At 39.5% G+C, this 19,662-nt stretch overlaps 1 protein-coding gene across 4 annotated transcripts; it reads left to right on the top strand.

The window, feature by feature from the left end:
- Positions 1-135: 135 nt before the first annotated feature.
- Positions 136-14,577, top strand: LOC117489512 (RNA-binding protein 6). Of its 4 annotated transcripts, none has more exons than XM_034138834.1 (23): positions 136-302; positions 1,248-1,315; positions 1,795-3,328; positions 3,418-3,507; positions 3,632-3,701; positions 4,573-4,646; positions 7,786-7,860; positions 9,053-9,344; positions 9,920-10,077; positions 10,195-10,295; positions 10,873-10,942; positions 11,033-11,105; positions 11,213-11,271; positions 11,360-11,480; positions 11,709-11,806; positions 12,349-12,681; positions 12,771-12,926; positions 13,032-13,097; positions 13,232-13,459; positions 13,550-13,624; positions 13,707-13,807; positions 13,894-13,951; positions 14,034-14,577. In XM_034138834.1, the coding sequence occupies exons 2-23, from the start codon at positions 1,269-1,271 to the stop codon at positions 14,127-14,129; spliced, it is 3,975 nt and encodes a 1,324-aa protein (XP_033994725.1). In that variant the 5' UTR covers positions 136-302; positions 1,248-1,268; the 3' UTR covers positions 14,130-14,577. The 4 variants fall into 4 exon arrangements, with proteins under 4 accessions (XP_033994725.1, XP_033994724.1, XP_033994723.1 ...); XM_034138833.1 differs by having other exon boundaries at positions 11,210-11,271; XM_034138832.1 differs by having other exon boundaries at positions 11,030-11,105.
- Positions 14,578-19,662: the final 5,085 nt, after the last annotated feature.

The raw sequence follows: 19,662 nt of genomic DNA, 5'->3' as shown, positions 1-19,662 counted from the left end.
TTTTCCTATTTTGAAATGCTTATATGTCATCTTTGAAAATTCTCTATTTTTATTTGTTTTCAAATGATGTGCAATGCCTTGTTTTTCTCAATCTGGGATCAATAAAGTGTGTCTTATTTTAACCGCTGGGGGGCAGCACGTCTTACACAGCGTCAGGTTTGCGTAGTTTTGCAGATCCAAAGAAGAAGAAGACGGAAGATTCGTCTCGGCTGCAGCGACTGAAGAACCAGTTCGTTCAAGCCATCGACAACCTTAACGATACATCTCGGAAATATCGATACTAAGCTCAAAGAACACGCAAGGTACGTTTTATAGAGGAAATATCTACGTGATCATAGTGGCATTTAAAGTCAGTACGATTGTCTGTTTGTGAATGGTGGCTAACGCAGATAGACCGGCTTCCTAACGTAAGTGTTAGCCACGTTAGCTTCGATAGCGTCACCAAGGTAACGATCCTTAACGTTTGTTTTAGCTGTCTTTTGCTCGGTAATTTAATCACGATAACATTCCCATTTATATGCAGAACTTACCTAAAATACGTGTGTTTACTGTAATATAATTATGATCAATACTCATACCGTTTGTTTATGTTGTGGCGTAGATGTTGGAGGGCCTAGTGATTCTAGCGGGCCAACATGAGCAATATCACCAGCCTGTGTTACAAGCCACAGCTTTGACGTATGCAGCCATCTTTAGTATCGTCACTGTAGCACCAAAATAATACACTGGCATACATTTAAACCACCATTTCTTCATGTTTGTTTACAATATGTACTATGTTTATTTAGATTGAAGCATTTCTTAACCCGCACTGGTACCTGCATATTTAAATGTATATATATGTAACCTTGTTCACATATCTGTATATACATTCACCTGATCAGAATTTTTAACTCATGCTATTTTTATTTTTTATTTGCATACTGTTACTATATGTTTGTTCTTATAATCCCTTTGTATATTCTCTTTTGTATTCTCTGTTATTATTATTATTATATTTTTTTCTTATCAGGATATAAGTTGTCGTAAACTGTCAAGATCGTAAAGCACTTGATTTGTCATAGTGGGCTATATACCTTTTTCATATTAGAACTTAATGCTGCCATACGCTAAAATATTTTGTCGCTCGTCTAATTTTGGGTTGTACTTTGAAAGTCCATTTATTTGTTTTTATTATGATTGATATACCTGCCACGAACAAGTCAAAAGTAGTGTTTGTATTCATTTACCTCCAACTTTGCTTCCAGATAAGACACTGACTTACAAACATGTGGAACGGACCAGGGCCAGGACCAAGGGGAGGACCACCCTTTCGGTAAATACGCATCATTTAGTTATATTGATTTAAAACAAATTCGAAATTGGTATTAAGACATAACTTTTCTAGTAAGAGCTTTTTGCATTTGTCTCTAATAATGTTTTCTAGGGATGGGCAATGTGGGTTAAAACAGGTTACCACAGTTGAAGTAATATTCACATGTTATATGATGTTATGATTTAGTACATTTTCTGGGAATCCTAATGTTTAAACTGTTATCACACTTGATGCATTTGATGGTTACTTTCTTTTTCTTTTCTTTTTTTAAATCAAAAACACTGAAAATAGAAACATTTATAAGGCTCATTATTACCATATTGTCCTCCCCTTCTTTAAGCCTTTTTATGCTGATTGGATGAGCAACTATAAAAATAAACGTTCATATCTTCCGTCTCCATATTGTTTTGTTATAAGCTTTATTCTTTGGTTGTGTTCCATTCAAAAATCATCCTAATGTGTTGATGTATATATTGCAGCGGTGATCAACGTGGAGAAATGTTTGGTGGCAGAGATCGTCCCATGCCTGATTATAGAAGTAGAGATGCGATGAACATGGGTCAAATGGGCCCAAGACCTCTAGATATGCCACACATGGATATGAGAAGGATGGATGGGCCACACATGAGGGGGCATGACATCGACCCACGTGATATGCGAGGTAGAGAGCAAAACAGAGATTTTGGCGGACCTGGAGAAGATTCAGACTTCAGTCTACGAAGGCAATATGAAATTTCTATCAGAGACAAACTGATGAATGCTTCTGGTTTCCCGGGACAAGGCAGAAACTCAGACATGGAAGGGAGGGGTATGCCACCACAGGAACCAAACAACAGATTTATGGACATGAGAGACAGAGAATCTTTTAAATATGACACGCCACCCTTCAACAATCCTAATATAGATGGAAGAAGAGGGTTTCCCATGGAGCGGAATGAAGGATTTAGGGACATGCGTGAAAGGCCCCCAAAAGGCGATGAAGGCAACGATGGTTATGATATGGACTTACCGCCACATGAAAGGAGAATGATGGACACTGACAGAAGAGAGGGGCCCCCTTTCAATCCAAGAGGCGGATTTGATTCTGATATGGATTTCAGAAATCGTTCAGGTCCATCAGGTGAATTTAGAGGTAGGGATCGATCTCCCTTAAGATTTGGAAACCGCAATGTCCCTCCAGTGGACAGGGCGAGACCAGACATGCCTTCAGATATTGCTGGACCTCCAAGATCAAAGTTTATGGGTGCAGACGCACCCAGGGAGAGAGAGTTCCCAGAATCAAGTGGCAGCCCCCTAATGGACTATCGAAGTGGTGAAGAGATGACTCTTGCGGAGGAATGGAAGAATCGTCGAAAGGAGAAGATTCCCCCTTCAGAAATGGGTAAAGGTATGGGAGGGGCCCCCGGACCTAGCTTCCCTGTAGGATTTGGCAGAGATGTAAATGTCAGAGATCCACCACCATTTCAGGAAAGGGATAGGCCACCTGTTGAATTCCCGGGGAAAGGGGTCGGCTTTCCTCGTGTTGACCACTTTCCTGGTATGAATCTACCATCAACTGCCAGCAAAGCTCCACATGTTGCTCCACATGTTCATCCACCCCCGGAAATAAGTCCCCATACTGGCCCTCTTGGGAGAGAAAATGAGAGCAAACATTGGCTCGGAGAAAGAAATCCGAAGCATAGTCAGAATAAATCAATTCGTGATGAAAGGCTTCCTTACCATCAAGAGAAGAATCCGCATTCACATTTGATACAGGAGCCAGGTGATTGTTTTAAAGGGATGAAAGATATCCCACAAAATCAAGGACATGTCAGGGGTAAGATGGGGGAAGAACATGATTTTCAAGGCAGCAGCACTGTACAAGCAAAAGACCAAGACTACAGGGACATCGATTACAGAACAGGCCCCGGGAGGTCTTTTGACTACAAACATGAAGCACTTCCAGTACCAGAGAAACTTCTCAAAGAGTCTAAACCAATCGCAACTGCCAAGTTTAGTGAGTCCGGTTCTCAGGTAAGTTTTTATTTTATTTTTGTGTTTATAAATAATATGCAATATAATTCTACGTTTCCTAACCCAAATTGAAATCAAATGTTCTCTAGGATCAAGATTACAGGAATGCATCAGTGGAAGACAAAGTTTCCAACACAATATCTATAATTGGTATTCCAAAGACTGCCACTATGGAGCAGGTAATAATAATACAGAAAAGCATCTTTACTTTGTAAATCTTGATTTTATGGTTACTAGATTTTGTCTTAGTTTGCATAGAAAGCCATGGCCAAACTCAATCTATTTGACACTTTTGTTTTGCAGATTCTTGGTGCCTTTGCAGTCTGTGATGGTGTGCCAATGCAGGGGATGAAAATCAAAAATGTTGTGCCAGGTAAGAAACAAGTTTCTTTGTGTAGCTGTTTGGGGCAATCGATCGCTAACATGTCCCTCGATTTTTCGCTTTTACGACATTCGAAACTACGCATTCTTTCTTTTTTACATTGTTGGTTGCTTTTGTTGTTGGTGGTCTGTGAATTCGCTCATTAAAGAAAGAAGGGGGGTTTTGTTATGCCACCCTTTTTTTATGTGCGAGACGTCGGGTCATTGTGACAATAAGAGGAGTTACCAAGGATCAATATTAAGTCTTTTGGAGAATGTTGGTCACAAACGATCTGTGACAAGTGATACACTGAACGTGTCACTCTGACACTCTTCTCTAGGTACTGAACATAAGAATGTCAACAAACTTGAAATGGAGACTGCCTTGTTAGTGCTTTCTCATCCTGCCGATCTTAACACTTGCTTTAAAGTGTTTTCCACAGTGGATCTCTGTAGACATGGTTATCGATGGCAAGCCTCATTATTATGTCTCAAAAGCTTTTCATACTACACCAAAATGTCCATCACAGGAGGGTTTTTTTTATCTGATAAACATGACTGGTAAACGTTCTGTCTCCACGGTGCAAACCACACAGTTGTTCACTGCCACTGGTTTGGAATATCTGCCAGGAAAGGCTTTGATAAAGCCAAGCCATAACAGACAGAGTCTGATAGGTCATCAGTCATCAGAAGACTGAATAGAAAAAGCAATAACAAAATGTGTGTTTTCCTGAAAAGGTATGTGTGTAGGTAAAACTGTCAAAGATTCGCTCACATTGATCTCGATGTATTCACGAACTGCTGTCTTCTATGTTTTAGTGGGTGACTGTCATTACTGGAATTGACTAACAAAAACCCATCTGTATTTCAAATGCTGTCCCCAGGTTACAGCTACGATACGGCCTATGTGGAGTTTTTAAACCTCGAGGATGCAGTCCACTTCATGGAGTCCAACAAGGTGGCCCATCCTCGTCACACTACGAAGGCCGTCTCTCCCATCAGGATTATGAGGGGTTGAGAGGGGATTTAGTAGATGGGGGAGGGGGAGAACCTGGGAAGGGGTTGCTTTTCCTCTATAATGTCAGTTGTTGACATTTCTAGAAGCTAATATATGAAACTGCAACAGATGAGCCCAGCTTTGCATAAATTATCATTACTTTCTAGTACTTCAGGTTACTTGTTAAGCACTTAAATGCTTTAGAAAACATACTTTAACTGTGTATCTTCTAACACAAACATGTTAATATTTCCTGCTAGTGCTAAATCTTTATACTTGAACCCCAAACTTCCTTAGCCTGGAATAGATTTAAGCAGATAATACAGATGTTTAGTGGAAAATCAGTTTTTCCAATCTGTTCCTAAACTTTTAAGATTTGGTTTTACAAATATAAGAAGACACGATGTTGATAATGAAGGTACTTCATAAAGCCCCCATGTCATGTTTTCCGATTTTGCCTTTGTAGCAAAGAGGATTGACAGAAATGTAATGCGGCACTTTTGCGTTGCGTGACCTTCGAAGTAGTTTCTTTTGAGGAAGCTGTCGACGTTCAGACAGTCTGCCCTAAAACAAGCAAGGGGCTGGTTGTTTGTTGGGCCAGTATTTTGTCTTTACTGTCCATGTGAACATTAGAAATAGTGTGTTGCCTACCAAAGTAATCGAACAACAATGTGTATTTAACCGAGTGGCCCAGCTCTTTTCCGGAGGATGTTGCATTGTGGTCAGATAGAGGTTTATCTTTGTTTTACTTTTTGTAGTTTCTCAAATGGCCACTTGAGGCTGGCTAAATCAATCTCTATCTTCTTTAGCTTAGGTCCCCTTTTTATGAGAGTGGTTTTGTAGAACTCGCACATTTAAGGCTTAAAGTCACGCATAACGAAGGGTTGGGCAGCTTTTAATGACAGTTAAGTGCTGTCACGGGTGGCTTGGTGCTAGCTACCTACTCTGCCTGTGCAGAACTCAGATCCTCTGACAATCCACAGGTTTGACTTTTTTAGTTTTAGCTGAGAGTTAGGCAGAATCAACACTGCCAAGATGGCAACGACTGGAGCCACCCTTTTTGAACCTCACAACAGCTCTACAGAAAGATATGGCTTCAGGAAGACTACGTCAATGTTTCATGTCATCTACGTTTTTTTTGTTTTTATATCACGGAAGCTGGGTTGGCTTCCTTACCATGTTGACAGACTGGCATCATCATCATCATTCAAAGATTGTGGAGGGTTCTGTTTTTCACGCAGTACGAGAGTCGATCTAAAAACCACCTTATTAGTGACAGTGCACATTTTGAAAGTTTATTCATAATAGAAATGACTATTTTTGAGATTTACAATCCTTCTTAAAGTGGAATATTTCTTGTTAGGAGTTTTAGGGCAATGTGGTGATAAAAACTTTGGTAAAATGATTGGGTTTTCTTTTAGCTATGCTAGTGGTGTCGCTCATTGACTGACAATTGTGGGATGGTCCGTTAGTTGGATTGCATTGACATTTTGTATGAAAATTGGGGTCCCCAGAGGAAGCAGCCAACATGATTTTGGTGATCCCCTGACTGGTGCTATTATAAAGTTGACATTTTGGGTTTATTAGTGAAATGTCTCTACAATTATTGGATGGATACTCTTACTATTTGGGACGGATATTCATTGTGTCCAGGGGACGACTCCTGACTACTTTGGTTATTCTTTGGAGTTATCTGGTGAAGTATCTTTACGACTTCTTGATTGCTTGAAAAGCCTTTATAAAGATATTCATGGTTCCCAGATGATGAATTCAAATAACTTTGGTGATCCCCTGACTTTTCCTCTAGCGCAATCAAGTCAACTTTTCAATTTATGTAATGCGTGGTTTATCTATTTAACTATCCAGTCTCACGAAACCACTGGGAGGCCTGCAGTCTTTCTTTTGAGTGTCCCTGCCAGTTCTTCAGACAACGTTTCTTTCACCAGTTCGAGGCAATTTTGGTCATCTGTGACTTTCCAGAAAAGTGCATGTCCTCTTCTTGGTATTCTCTTGAACTCATTGTTGGTGAACTTTGGCCATCAGGACTTCTTCTTTCTTTCAACGCTGGCAGGGCTTGATGCCCCTCAGGGTAATGAAGATGAGTAGAATTATTGCTGAAATGTACAGCAGTTTATCGTTTGGCTTTGCCATTGGGTCGCTTTTGGCAGATATTTTGCAGCTTGTGAAGTAATTTGTGAACACTAGGTGATGTACTGTAGGTGGTTGTAAGGTCAGTTACTTAAATATCAAAGATTCAAATGGCCACCTATACGTTTTCACGAGTGGTAAAGCTTTGTGCTTTATGGTATGGCTTAATGTCTGGTTTGAATGGTTATTCCAGTTTTGTGCAAATGAGGTGCTCTGGAATTAATCACTGTGAATATAAATACAGCGTTGAGTTTTACTCATCACATATGGATGTTCAACACAGTACTACCAAATTTCAGAATACATTTCGATCTGCAATGAGCTTCCCTCTGCACAGCAACACTCTAGTCTTGGAAATAGTGTTTTTATTATCACACAATTACAATACTTAACCTACTGAAAGCATGGTTCTCATTTTGCACTAATAATTCTGTTTTTATTTGGATTATAATGTGGACAACCATCAGCACATATTTTGCAAATTTGTATTTTATTTATGCTAAACATTAAATGGTTCTTTTTAAATTGTTCAGATCTTCTGCTTTTGTTTGTATATTGTGGTAGTAAACTACATATCTTTGGGTTTTGGTTATACAAACAAAGCAATTTGAAGATGTTACAGTGGCCCAAAGGAATTATGTTCCAGTTTTAAACAATAAGCCCTTTTTTTTGTTGAGAATATTCAGCATATGAGCATAAATAATTTAGCTGCAGCTCTAATTTGTAGTTCACTTTTCAAAATAGTTAACGTAGTTTGAGGGCATATTGCTTGTGTGAAGCATGATCTTCGTTCTGGGCTAGTCTCACCACCATAAGTGTTCGCCCGTTTTATCTTCAGCAGTGAAGAGGAAGGCTAAACCTGCCACAGTGCATGTTGGGTGTCATTGGTATTATTTAAGATATCCCCACGAGATATGATGCTGATTGATCATTTCTGTTCTTCTTCTTACAGGGATCCCTAAAGGTTGGCAGTAGAACAACATCCATGAAGTTCATTCAGCCAGAAGAGTGTGAAAGAAGTGTTCATGTGAGTGCAGAAAGAAAAATGATCGTCTTTTCTGTAGTTTATTACATAAAAAAAAAATAAACTGTTTTTGAATAATGATTGGTCATGGGTAAAGGCACTAAAAAACCGAATACACTTTATTAGTAATCACTATACATCAGTTTTATTACATTATTACAACAGTATTATTACATTTATGCCAAACCGTAATAACATGATGTTGCCCGGACATATTCTCTTAGGAAAAACTATTTATCAGTCATTGATTCTTTGCAGTAGGGCTGTACCCGAATATTCGGTCGTTTTTTTCCCCCTAAATGTATGCTATCAATAAAGGCGAATTGCCACATTCTTATACTATATTTATACTTTTTTATTGCACTGTTAAAATGCGGAAATATATACAATCTCAGCTTGGGCGCCTGACATCGCTTTCAATAGCTAGATCTGATCGATATGGACATAAACGCGAGTGAAGTCTAATCTGACGGGAGAGAGAGAGATCAGCTGCTGCTGACGAGTCGACACGCAGCTCTGCATACAGTAATCACCTGCAGCGGTGAGCGGAGCAAGACACACCCTTCAGGTTAGAAAATCACACTTAGCTATTTTAATTACCTCTCAAACTACAGTAGCCAACCTAAACTAGTTATAGATATGTTTATTTTTACTGTCGGGTCACTCATTACTGGATCCGCGAGCTGCATGAGATACTGAGGGGAGGAGTGAGCGCTCCTTTTATTATTCCAGTGTTATAAGTTACTGTACACTTTTGAATAATGTAGTTAATCTACTATAATTAGTTTAATATTGAATCATATCAATTTGTTTTAAAGCTCAATAAATAACAAAGAAGAACTTTGACCGGCACTTTTCTCATTTTGTCCAGAAGATTTAAACTTTAACGGACAAAAAAAAACGGAAACTCTGGGCACAACAACTATGAAAAGTCACCCGAATGCTGTAAGTAGTAGCTTAGCTTAGTTGTTGTCCAGTTGCCATGATGAAGCTGCTTTATCCGCAGTTTAAACAGTAACGTTACACATGATAAAAACATGCACGCGCACGCCGAATATCAGTATATTCGCTGCTGATTAATACCGAATATCCGGAGCCCGAAAAATGGTATTCGGAACAGCCCTACTTTGCAGCCATTTTTTCTTCACAGTTTAAAAATAATAACGTGTCCCTTCTTTCTGTCTCTGTCTATTAGGAATCAGATCACAAAGTACCTCAACTCCAGGAGCCCCAGTTGCCCAGACCAGATCAGCCTTTAGAGGAGTTGAAGACCAACCTAAACGGGTCCCAACCAAAAGGCCCTATTGAACCATTGTCCCTTACCCAGTGGCAGCGTAGCTCTGACCTAACACCTGAGGCCTGGCAGCAGCAGGTGGACCAACTGCTCCAACAGCAAGAAACAGAGCAGCAGGCGGAGTCCTGGGGCAACCGCAACCTCCCCCATCACGGTTCACACCAACCTGAGTCTGTCTTTAAGGACAGCAAAAGTAAGTTGACTCAAACTCAAACTTGTTGTTGAACATTAGCTATGGAGCTTGTTTTTTTCTTCTTTTTGATCAAATTTGTATTGAGATTAATACACACCATGTACAACCAAAAGCACAACATGTTTTCTTTTTTTAAATAACAAAGTACATAAAAAGAAAAATTTGACAACAGCAATTACTTACAAAATATACAAAATGCAGAATACATATGTAAGCTAAAAATACAGACAATCAGAGCGCTATCAGACAGGAGTGTATACCATCACTAACACATGCACACACACACACACACACCGCTATCAGACAGGAGTGTGTATACCATCACTAACACATGCATGCACACACACACCGCTATCAGACAGTGTATACCATCACACACACACACACACACACACAGGGAAACGCATAGGTCGCAATTTGAAAGGCTGTGGATTAGGGGAAGGGAGAAATCCTTCTAAAAGATCTTTGAAGGAATCAACTGCAGAGCTCCAATTGTTTAGCTATGGAGCTTGTTTTGTTCTTTTGTTATTCATGACCAAGTCGGATAAACAACACTCTCTTGTGTCTCTTTACAGCCATGATAATAAAAAATGTGAAGCCCACGACCACAGTAGAGACCATCTTGAAAGCCTTGGATCCCTTTGCCTATCTGGATGAAAGAAATGTTCGCCTAGTCAAAGCCAAGCCACCAGGATCCAAGTGCTTCTGCTTTGTTGACATGGACTCCCATGAGGTACCCTTTTTAAAATAGGAATGCTTACAGTTTGCTGTTTATTAAATTAATGGTCTATCAAAGTTGACTCTTTCCCTATCATTTACCAGCACTTACCTTTTGTCTCTCCTCTTGTAGCAAGTGACACGTCTGGTGGAGCTCCTCACCAAACCCAGACCCCTTTATGTTGATGGAGTCAGAGTTTATGCTGAGGTCGCAAAACCTCTGAAGAACCAAAAGTAAGTTGTCATTCTGCATTCCTTAATTATCTGCTATATCTTGTACAGGGTTCTTACGGTCATTAAAAACCTGGAAAAGTCATGGAAATTCAAAAAGCTAATTCCAGGCCCTGGAAAAGTAATGGAAAACAATATTTTTCCCAAAGTTTTGGAAAAGTCATGGAAATGTAACTAAAGTTGCATCAAATATAATTTATATTTTATCTAATCGCCGAAATACTATAATGATAATACATACTGTATCGTATAGTAATGAAACGTAAAATGGCATTTAACTGTCGAGGTATTTTGCTGGTGAGAGATTTTAGTTGCTTTTAGCGTGCAGAAGCTAGTAAGCCTACTATTAGATTTGTTTTAGATAGGCACAACATGTTTCAGACCTTATTTTCCTGTTCCATGGTCAAATAAACCATTTTCAGTGGTACCGCTGAGAGAGTAATTTTTTTGGTCATGGAAAATTAGGTAAAGGTCATGGAAAAGTCATTGAAAATCATTTGTGAAAAAGTGTATGTACCCTGCTTGTAGAGAATTCCCACCTCAATTGTTTCTGATTATTTGTCTTTGTGTCTTTTTTCAGCTTCAAGAGAGAATTTGACAAACCAAACGGTTCCATCCTTGGGTTTCCACCTGATCCCAGCATGATGGGGGTAAGATGTTGCCTTGATTGTTTCGTGTTGAAAAGTGAATAAAAACAAGAGGATGACCTGTGATGTATTTTTCCCTTGGGACTTCAGCAGCAGCATTTCCCACCCCCTCCACAGTTCTTGCAACCTCTGCTGCCACCTGCTGCTGCCGCCGCTGCATTGCAAGGTGGGGATCAGGCACATCACATTGGCAGCTTGTTCCCTGAGCCCTGTTTATAATCACTAAACCTACACATCAAACATTCCTAAATATCGTCACGTTTTTGTCAGCAGGTGATATTACGACTAGCATCACCAATACCGCTCTGTCATCAGACGTCAGCATTGCACAGGTAGGTTATATATCAAAAAGTGAAGCTCATAAGATTATTCAGAGTAGAGCCGTACTTCTAACTGTACATCTCTCTTTTTGCTTTGTAGGGAGCTGGCTATCGTGAGACTCTAGCAATCGATCCAGCATACCAGGTTAGCGGACCTGTTGTCCCCACAGAATCAGCTGGGATGCCGGTCGCCGCAGACGGATCACAGGCCTACGTCTACGGTAAGAAATATATCAAGCATTTATATTCAAACAAGTGTTAATCATGTTCCTTTGTAGCTGCATTCAATGTGATATGTTAGCAAAGTAGGATCTCCACATAAAATATTTCGAATGACAGTGAAAAAGAGATGTTACGGAACTTTGTCTTGACAATTGTACATTGCAAAAGCGTCTGCAATATGAATACATGTAAATGAAGTGGTATATTCATTTGTCCAAATCTTCTAGGCTCTGAGATTCCAGACATGACCAACTACTTGTACGATTCCACGTCAGGCTTCTACTACGATCCTGAGACCACGCTGTACTACGACCCCAACTCTAGGGTGAGAACACAGGACAACACTGATCAGTGCTCGCTCCGGCCTGTGACTGGGGGAACGATTAGGAAAAACTCTGTTGGTAATGTTGTATATAAAAGCCATGCATAGCTGCAGTCAGTAACCTACAAGAGAATATTAAATAATGTATAACTAATGCACATCTACCCTTACTCCACTAACAAGCACATGTATTGAAAATGTAACGCACTGTAAAATGTGGAGACCTCATTTAAATCCGCAGACTGAGCTAAGAATAGAATCTCACGAGGACAAAGATACTGAAGAGAAACTAGGTCTTCAGCTTTGTCACTTGTCTGAATTCTGAAGATTAAAAAAAATGGCTCATAGTCTAGAGGAGAGAAATGTCTACGTAAGAAACCTAACCTACATTATAATAATAGTGTTTAAATGAATTCCTAAAATAGTACACAGACTGCAGTTGAAGCTACATGTGCACTACTAAGTCAGCCTTTATTCAACACACATGTGTCTGAAATGATTGGTTTTGTCATTAAATTGTTATTTTCTAATTGTTTTGTGCACAGTATTTCTACAACGCTATATCCCAAGAGTACTTGTACTGGGATGCTGCATCAAAGTCCTACATCCCAGTCCCAGGAGGGAACCCTGCAGCCACAGCGCCGTTGCCCATGACCGCTGAAGACCAGGCCATTCTTTCCAACCCAGCAGCAGATGCTCCTCTGGAGATGAAAAAGTCCTTGACTCCTAATCCAGAAGACTCTGCAGCATTAGTTCCCTCTGCTGATGACGGCTGTGCGCTGGACCCTGTCCCCACTTCCTCTGCAACTCCTGAGAAGAAAGATGATGACGACTCTAAAAAGGACAACGACAAGCCAAGAAGCATCGCCGCTGTCAAGGTAGCACTTCAGTTACAATACCACTGTACACAGTATGAAAAGCACATGTGTAAAGGGAACACGGTTAAGACATGTGTTGCTGTTTGCAGATCATGAAAGATATGGAGCGCTGGGCAAAGATCCAGAATCGGCAAAAGGAGACAACAGTCCGTTCTGCATCACCGCTGCTGCTGAGGTTCGGAGGAGACGATGATAGGAGGCAGTCCAAGACGGCTGACGCTGGTTTTGCTATCTTCGAGAGGAAGGTTAGAGACTCCTCACACAACCACTTCATGTGCATCAATGTTGATATTAGTTTTCATTATATCTTGTAATGGTACTTAACCCAAATGTTTTGTCTACATCCGCAGATATCGGGTCCAGATGATCTTTTTAAGAAACCAATGGCTCCTCTTAAGAAAGATGAAAAGTCAAAGGTAGGAAACTTCATTCAGCAGATGTTGCACTATAACCCCTACTTAGTGTCTGATTCACTCCGTTTACCTTCTTCAGAGTAAAAAGTAGATACACCAGTGTCTTTTTTCTTACATAATTGTGTTTTCTCCCCCAGCGTTCTATGGGCTCTCTGAGTATGCTGGCATCAGACTATGCGGCTGGAAGTGATGAAGAGGTGGAAGAAGATAGGGAAGACGCAGCCAGAAACAGTCAGGGCGGCCCGTCTGAAGACAAGGACAGCAAGCTGACAGACTGGAAGAAGATGGCCTGCCTGCTGTGTAGGAGACAGTTCCCCAACAAGGACGCTCTGATCCGCCACCAGCAGCTCTCGGACCTGCACAAAGTACTACAAGTTTACCTCTCTATGAACAGTAGTTGACAGTCTCTCTATATACAGACAAAGCCTATAATACTGCATGTATTCTCTCAACAGCAAAACATGGAGATCCACCTTAAGATCAAGAGGTCCAAGAAGGAGCTGGAGGCACTGGAGAACCAGGAGAAAGAAGTAGGTGGAAATAAAGGGGTGAACATGTGCTGAGGAGAGCTTGAAGTCGTTGAATACTAAAGGTGGATTGTGTCATTCACAGCTCACTACAAAAGAACCCTCCAGGTCACCAGAGCCGAAGAAAAGGAAACAACAACACCACCAACAGATGCAGCATCATAACTCCTGGGCTGGAGGCTCAAGGTATGCGTCTGAACTGACCTCTCACTGAAATGGGAATATTTAGATTAGTGACATATTTGTCTTAACCATTTGTTCTCTATGCGTAGGGATATTCATAAAGTCAGCGAGAGACCTGGTCTTGGTCTTGGATCGGAACCTGCCCCGGTAAGTTTGCAGCTATTTTTCTCTGCAAAATGTGGTGTTTGTTGTTGGTTTGTTAAAACCTCTATTGTACATTTCTCTCCAGCCACGAAAAAAGAAAGACCCTGTGGTTTGGGACCATGCCACCTACAAACAAGCGGTTCGCAAGGCCATGTTTGCACGGTTTAAGGAACTCGAGTGATCTCACCTGAACCCATCCTCAATTTGATATGTGATTTGTTAATATGACACCCTACCCACCTAAGCATAAGAACGCCTCTGAAGTTTCTCTGCCTTGGACATTATTAAACTACAGAACCACCGTTTTCTACACTGAATTAAGATGAAAATGATGTGTCGAAATGAAATGACATGGCTATTGTGGAGCTTAAACAACTGATACTTCTCATCCTTAACAAGGGATGTTGTATAGAAAATGTTAATCATGCTGTTTAACTATTTTTGCCAATGTTTTATGTGTGGCCTCTGTAGAATTATGACATTTGTCAATGTAATTTCTTTCTTTTTTTATGATACTGTCACACTGGCCACAATTACATTTTGTTTTAAACTTGAGAAAATATTTCCTTTTCATGAGTCGAAGTTTCAATTGTATGTACACATGTTTAAGTAAAAAATATTATGAAGTAGCTTTTTCTGCATTTGAAGTTTTTGTTCAGTGTTCTGCTGTACATCTCATGTCCACTAGGTGGCAGCAAGACACTCAAGATGTTTTGTCTTGTATCAATGTGACATGTCCAAGAAAGAATGCTAAAACGCATCATCAGGTTTAGTATTTAATATCAGTTTTTACAAAGTCTGACAAAACCAGGTGATAACATTGAAGTGCAAGTATATGAGGTCAGGATTTCCAGTCATGACGGGTCTAGCCAACATGTCTTTTCTGTAGGAGTTAAAACATGAAGCCTCCTCTATGACCTTTCCTGATATGAAGTAACCAGCCTCACCCTCTCTGAAGCTGTAGTTCAACTCCTCAGAGAACAAGAACACTGGGGAGCCTGCAGAGTTAGTCTCTGACAACCACAGAAAGATGTGGTGCAAGCCAACATCCTTTCATCTGTGCAAGAATGATTCTCTTGTCATTACGATTTGCTTTTGGACACTAACCTATTTGAATGCAATGAGGAGATTTAGATTTTAAGCTCAGTGTGTCAACAGGTAGCTGGAGTTTTGATATCATGCCCAACAAGCCTGGGTCTCATGTCAACAAGCAGTTGGAAAGATGGCAAAGGTAAACATTGTTACTTCCAGAGTGATCGGCAGTATGTGGAGTCTCTGTGTCTGAGGATACAGGGCAACGTGGTTACAAAGCTTCACAATTGAGTGTAAACCTTGTTCTGTGGCTTGGCAACACAACGGGGAACACAATAAACAAAACCACAGTAATTATCTGCAGGTTCCCATGTGCAGCGAAACCCTGGCAACAACTTGCTATTGCTTTTCAGTAGTATAAAAGTCAGTAAGTAGCCTCTGTAAACATTACATTAAAGGTGGGGTAGGTAAGTTTGAGAAACCGGCTCGAGATACACTTGTTATATTCCATGGAATGCTCTTAACATCCCGATAGCAATGAATATCTTAAGTGCTTTGACAAAAAATCCATAAAAAAATGTCATCTGTGGAAGCCGTAATACTGTAAAAAGCACGACCAATCATTTGAGCCGGCCCGGCTAAAATAACTGGATGGCCTACCTGCCTGTCAGCCTTCCATCTGTGCACAAAGTTATCTCGTGCCCTCATTGGTCATGTGCGCGTTCGTGCGTGTTGGAGGAGGGGCTCTATAAGGAAGTGGCAGATTTTCTCCGGTTGTGTATTTTCAAATTCTAGCGATCTCGAGCCGGTTTCTCAAACTTACCTACCCTACCTTAAATGAATAGTGTTTACATTTTTTAGTATAGAACAGGTTAATGATTACATCATTTCCACGTATTTACCTAATATCTTTGCTCAGGTCATACCAAATGAGCATCTGATGACATGTTTTCTTTATTTTTTGTTGCAAAAGCATAATAAATTGAGCAGATTTGGCAATAATATGATACAATAACTGACCAAATCTACTTCCATAATAAAGGAAAAACATTATTTGACAAATGTAATTACATTTTGGAGGTCAATAGTCCCATGTATAAGTGAAGGTCTTTTAAATTACTTCCATATTGCAGTATTTCTTCTCCGTTTATCTTGCTGGTATTAAATTGTCACACATTTTAAATCCATGCAGGTCAGACATTAATCAAATAAATACATTTTCAGACTAACAGATTTAGGAACAATATCTCTGTATTTGCATATAAATAGAATTTCAACCAGATTCACATGGATTTAGGTTGTATGTACTTTATTGACATTGCATTTCATGACCTAGACCATCAGCCAAATAAAGTGATGATACAGAATAATGAAATACAAATTGCGGATTACAATCTCAGCGCAGAAATGCTGTTAATGAAAAGTGTTTGCCTCATACTAAGTGCATTATCCACATCCTATAAAAAGCATTTGGGTAGCACAGTGCTAACAATATAAGTAGGTCTCAAGATTTTGATTTATGCAGACATTTCAAATAAACTCAACGGGTGATGGACTTTTTGCAATTTCCTTTTCTTCCCCATAAATGGCAGAAGGAGGGCAATTGGAGAATGATCTCTGCCTATTCTATGTTATTTCAAGTACTCATTTCCATTCCTCTTTTCTCCATTCTGTCACAAGACCCCAAAGACTCCCCCAGCTCCTAGTGACAGATGTCGTCATTACCCGGTCCAAACTGTCTGTGGAATGAAAATGAATGCGCTGTTAGTCTGTGAGCACGGGAGGCCAAACAGAGAGGTGTAGCTGCCATGTTAGTATCCCCACCATGTGTGACCGAGAGCTTTCAGGCAGCTTTAATGTCAGAAAAAGGTGGACAGGGGGTCCAATTATCCCAGCTGGACGGCTCTTAGCAGCAGTCTGGGGACGAGACAGAAGAAGAAGACAGTCAGCAGGACTCAGATGTTGGGATGTGCTGTCAGTGCACAGAGGCGATAAGAGGAGCTTTTAATGGAGGTCTGACACCAATCTGCTGCATAAGGACAAAGATGCTCTTAATGTTGAAAACATATACAAAATCTTAGACTTGTACATATTTGTTTTAACATCAATAGACAGGCAGTTCACTAGACACCATCTAGTTTTTCAAGTTATTTTTTTATGTTTTTTAAGAAGCCGATATCTGTATGAAATTAAATCTATGTAGTACTAGAGATGAAATTGATTATTTTACAATATAATTACATTTCAGATGACTGTGTGGTCATATCAAATGTCTTCTTTGTTCGTTATGACAAATGATCAAAACACATCCCATGTAGAATGTCTCCCTTAAGTATTCACATGTGTTTGTGGTCACCCCGTGAAAACAAAAGAGACTAAACCATCTCAGGAAAATCATGCTTGTCTGAGCAATTTTCACCATCTGGCTGGTCCTTTCAAGTGTAAATTAAAAAATGATGTCTGTTATTGATTGCTAATCTTTAACATCATCTTGAAAATGTCCTTGTGACTGTCAGGCGCAGGACATACATCAGAGCACAGCTTATGTTGGGTTTGGACCATTGCTCGTAGCAGAACCAATTCCACTGGCAGACTGTCACTGAGAACATTATGTACATTCAAAACATTTGGAAATGATGTCATGGCTCTGCACTCCAGCACTGACGGAGAAGCAGCAGTGATACTAATATATCAAAACAGAAAACAGAAAGCTGGACTGTTCCCTTCTTTTCTTTTCTTAGACTGAAATACACTTTGTAGCTTTATATAGTTTATAGTTGTCTCTTTTAATCATCACTGTGATAACTCATGTAATTATGATACACAGATAATCAGTCTTTGAGCGCATTGCTATTGTAAACACACTATGAATAAACATTCTCTGTAAGAGCTGCTGAAGGTTTGTGAAGCATATTTGAACTGCTCAGACCTTTTTTGACTTCAGAGGATAAATCTTATTGTATTGTTACCGTGCTGCCATAAAAGTGAAGTTGTGCTCTGCAACAAGTCAAGCATTATGAGGCTTAGCAGTAGGTTTGAATGCTCTGTGGATTATTATTTTCTTCAGGCAACTAATAGAGGTATTTGACAAAGTTTAAAACTTGATTTGTGTACGAAGAGCCTTAACTGTACCTGGCACTCTCATCACATTTTATGTTTGGCATTATGTGATCTTCATAATAAAACAACTAATATTTCAAAGTAAGTTTGAAAGTATTTCTGTGAGACCATTTTGTTTTAAAATCCCACTTCTGCTTTGTTCAGTTCAATGGTTCCTGTGACTTATTCAGAGTCAGAATCAGAATACTTTATTTAAACCTTTGTCCACATGCCAGCTATGTTGAACATTTAAAACATACAGGGGAATTTAAGCTATATTAAATATTATGTTAATATATTTGTGAGATATATGACAACATAATGGTAATGTTTTTGCATGTACACCATTGTGGGAAACGAAATAACAGTTCTCATAATAATTCCACTAGACACAAACATTATTTTAGACACATGATCATTTATGCTAATTGTTTTGGGGGTGGTCAATAGAAGGACTCTTTAACCAAAGTCAAATTAGAATAATATGAAGGCATTATATTTCCCCAGCAGAAAAATCTTCCCGCTGCAAAAGAAAGTAATTTCAGTCTTTGCTAATAAGATAATATTTACCAGGATGATGACGGGTGAAGGTACCAGGACTGTGACATTCTTATTTACCTTGGTGTGGTCATTTCAATAAGATGGAAAACTTACTTCACCAGTCAACTTGCAAAAAGAAATTATTCAATGCAAGTCTTTTTAGAATCAGGTTCTGTCCGGCTAAATATGATTTGTGATTGTCATGAAGTTATAGCACTCATCCTTTCTTATTAATGGCCTGTTTAATTTTTAATGTACTATAAGGTTGAGTGAGCAAAGGGCTTAGGGAGCATAAGGTGGAAGGAAGAAACAATAATATACTGAGACAATATTAACAGGCGGGAATTTCTATAACAACTAACACAGTATAACATAGCATGTCTTTTCAATCAGGGGAAATTAAATTATTATTTTGGCTTTTAGACGTTTTTCTTTTCATGTAGTATAGAAATAGCTGGCAAAAATATTGTTAACATTCTGCAGTACTAATGATACCCCTTGGGAATATATCTGATGAATTTATCATAGGGCCCATATGGATGAAACATCATTTCAGGTCAATTCCCTGCCAGAGTTTATTATTGCAAGTCACTATAGTGGAAATAACCGCCCTTGCAATCAGCCATTACTGCTCCATTGTGCCTTATAATGTTACCTCTAATAGTCCATTTTGATACCATATTAGGTGCTTTCGATCTAACTCCTTCTCGTGCCTGCATTGTGCTTTCTCTTGATCCAGTTTAATACTCTAGTTGCATCAACACATCACTTCAGCCTGCAACCTGGCAGCTGGAACCTTTGGAGCATGATTACACGTTAAATTGTGTTTATTGATGATGTAAAAAGGAAATTAAAAGCCTGTCTTTATTGTTATGCTATTTGAAAGTTGACTTTACGAACTACTGTAGCTGACGCTCTTGTCGGTAGAGGGAATTTTTCATTTTAAACTCACTTTCAGAAGGAAGTATATTCACGTTTATATTCAGGTTAAATGTTCTCAATGGAAAAACTGAACTGATTCATATCATGTGATGTTGTGCCAC

The sequence above is a fragment of the Trematomus bernacchii genome, unplaced genomic scaffold (assembly GCF_902827165.1).
Source record: "Trematomus bernacchii unplaced genomic scaffold, fTreBer1.1, whole genome shotgun sequence".
Classification (NCBI taxonomy): Eukaryota; Metazoa; Chordata; class Actinopteri; order Perciformes; family Nototheniidae; genus Trematomus; species Trematomus bernacchii.
Note: the sequence above shows the minus strand (reverse complement) of the source record. Positions and strands in the feature narration are given on the sequence as shown.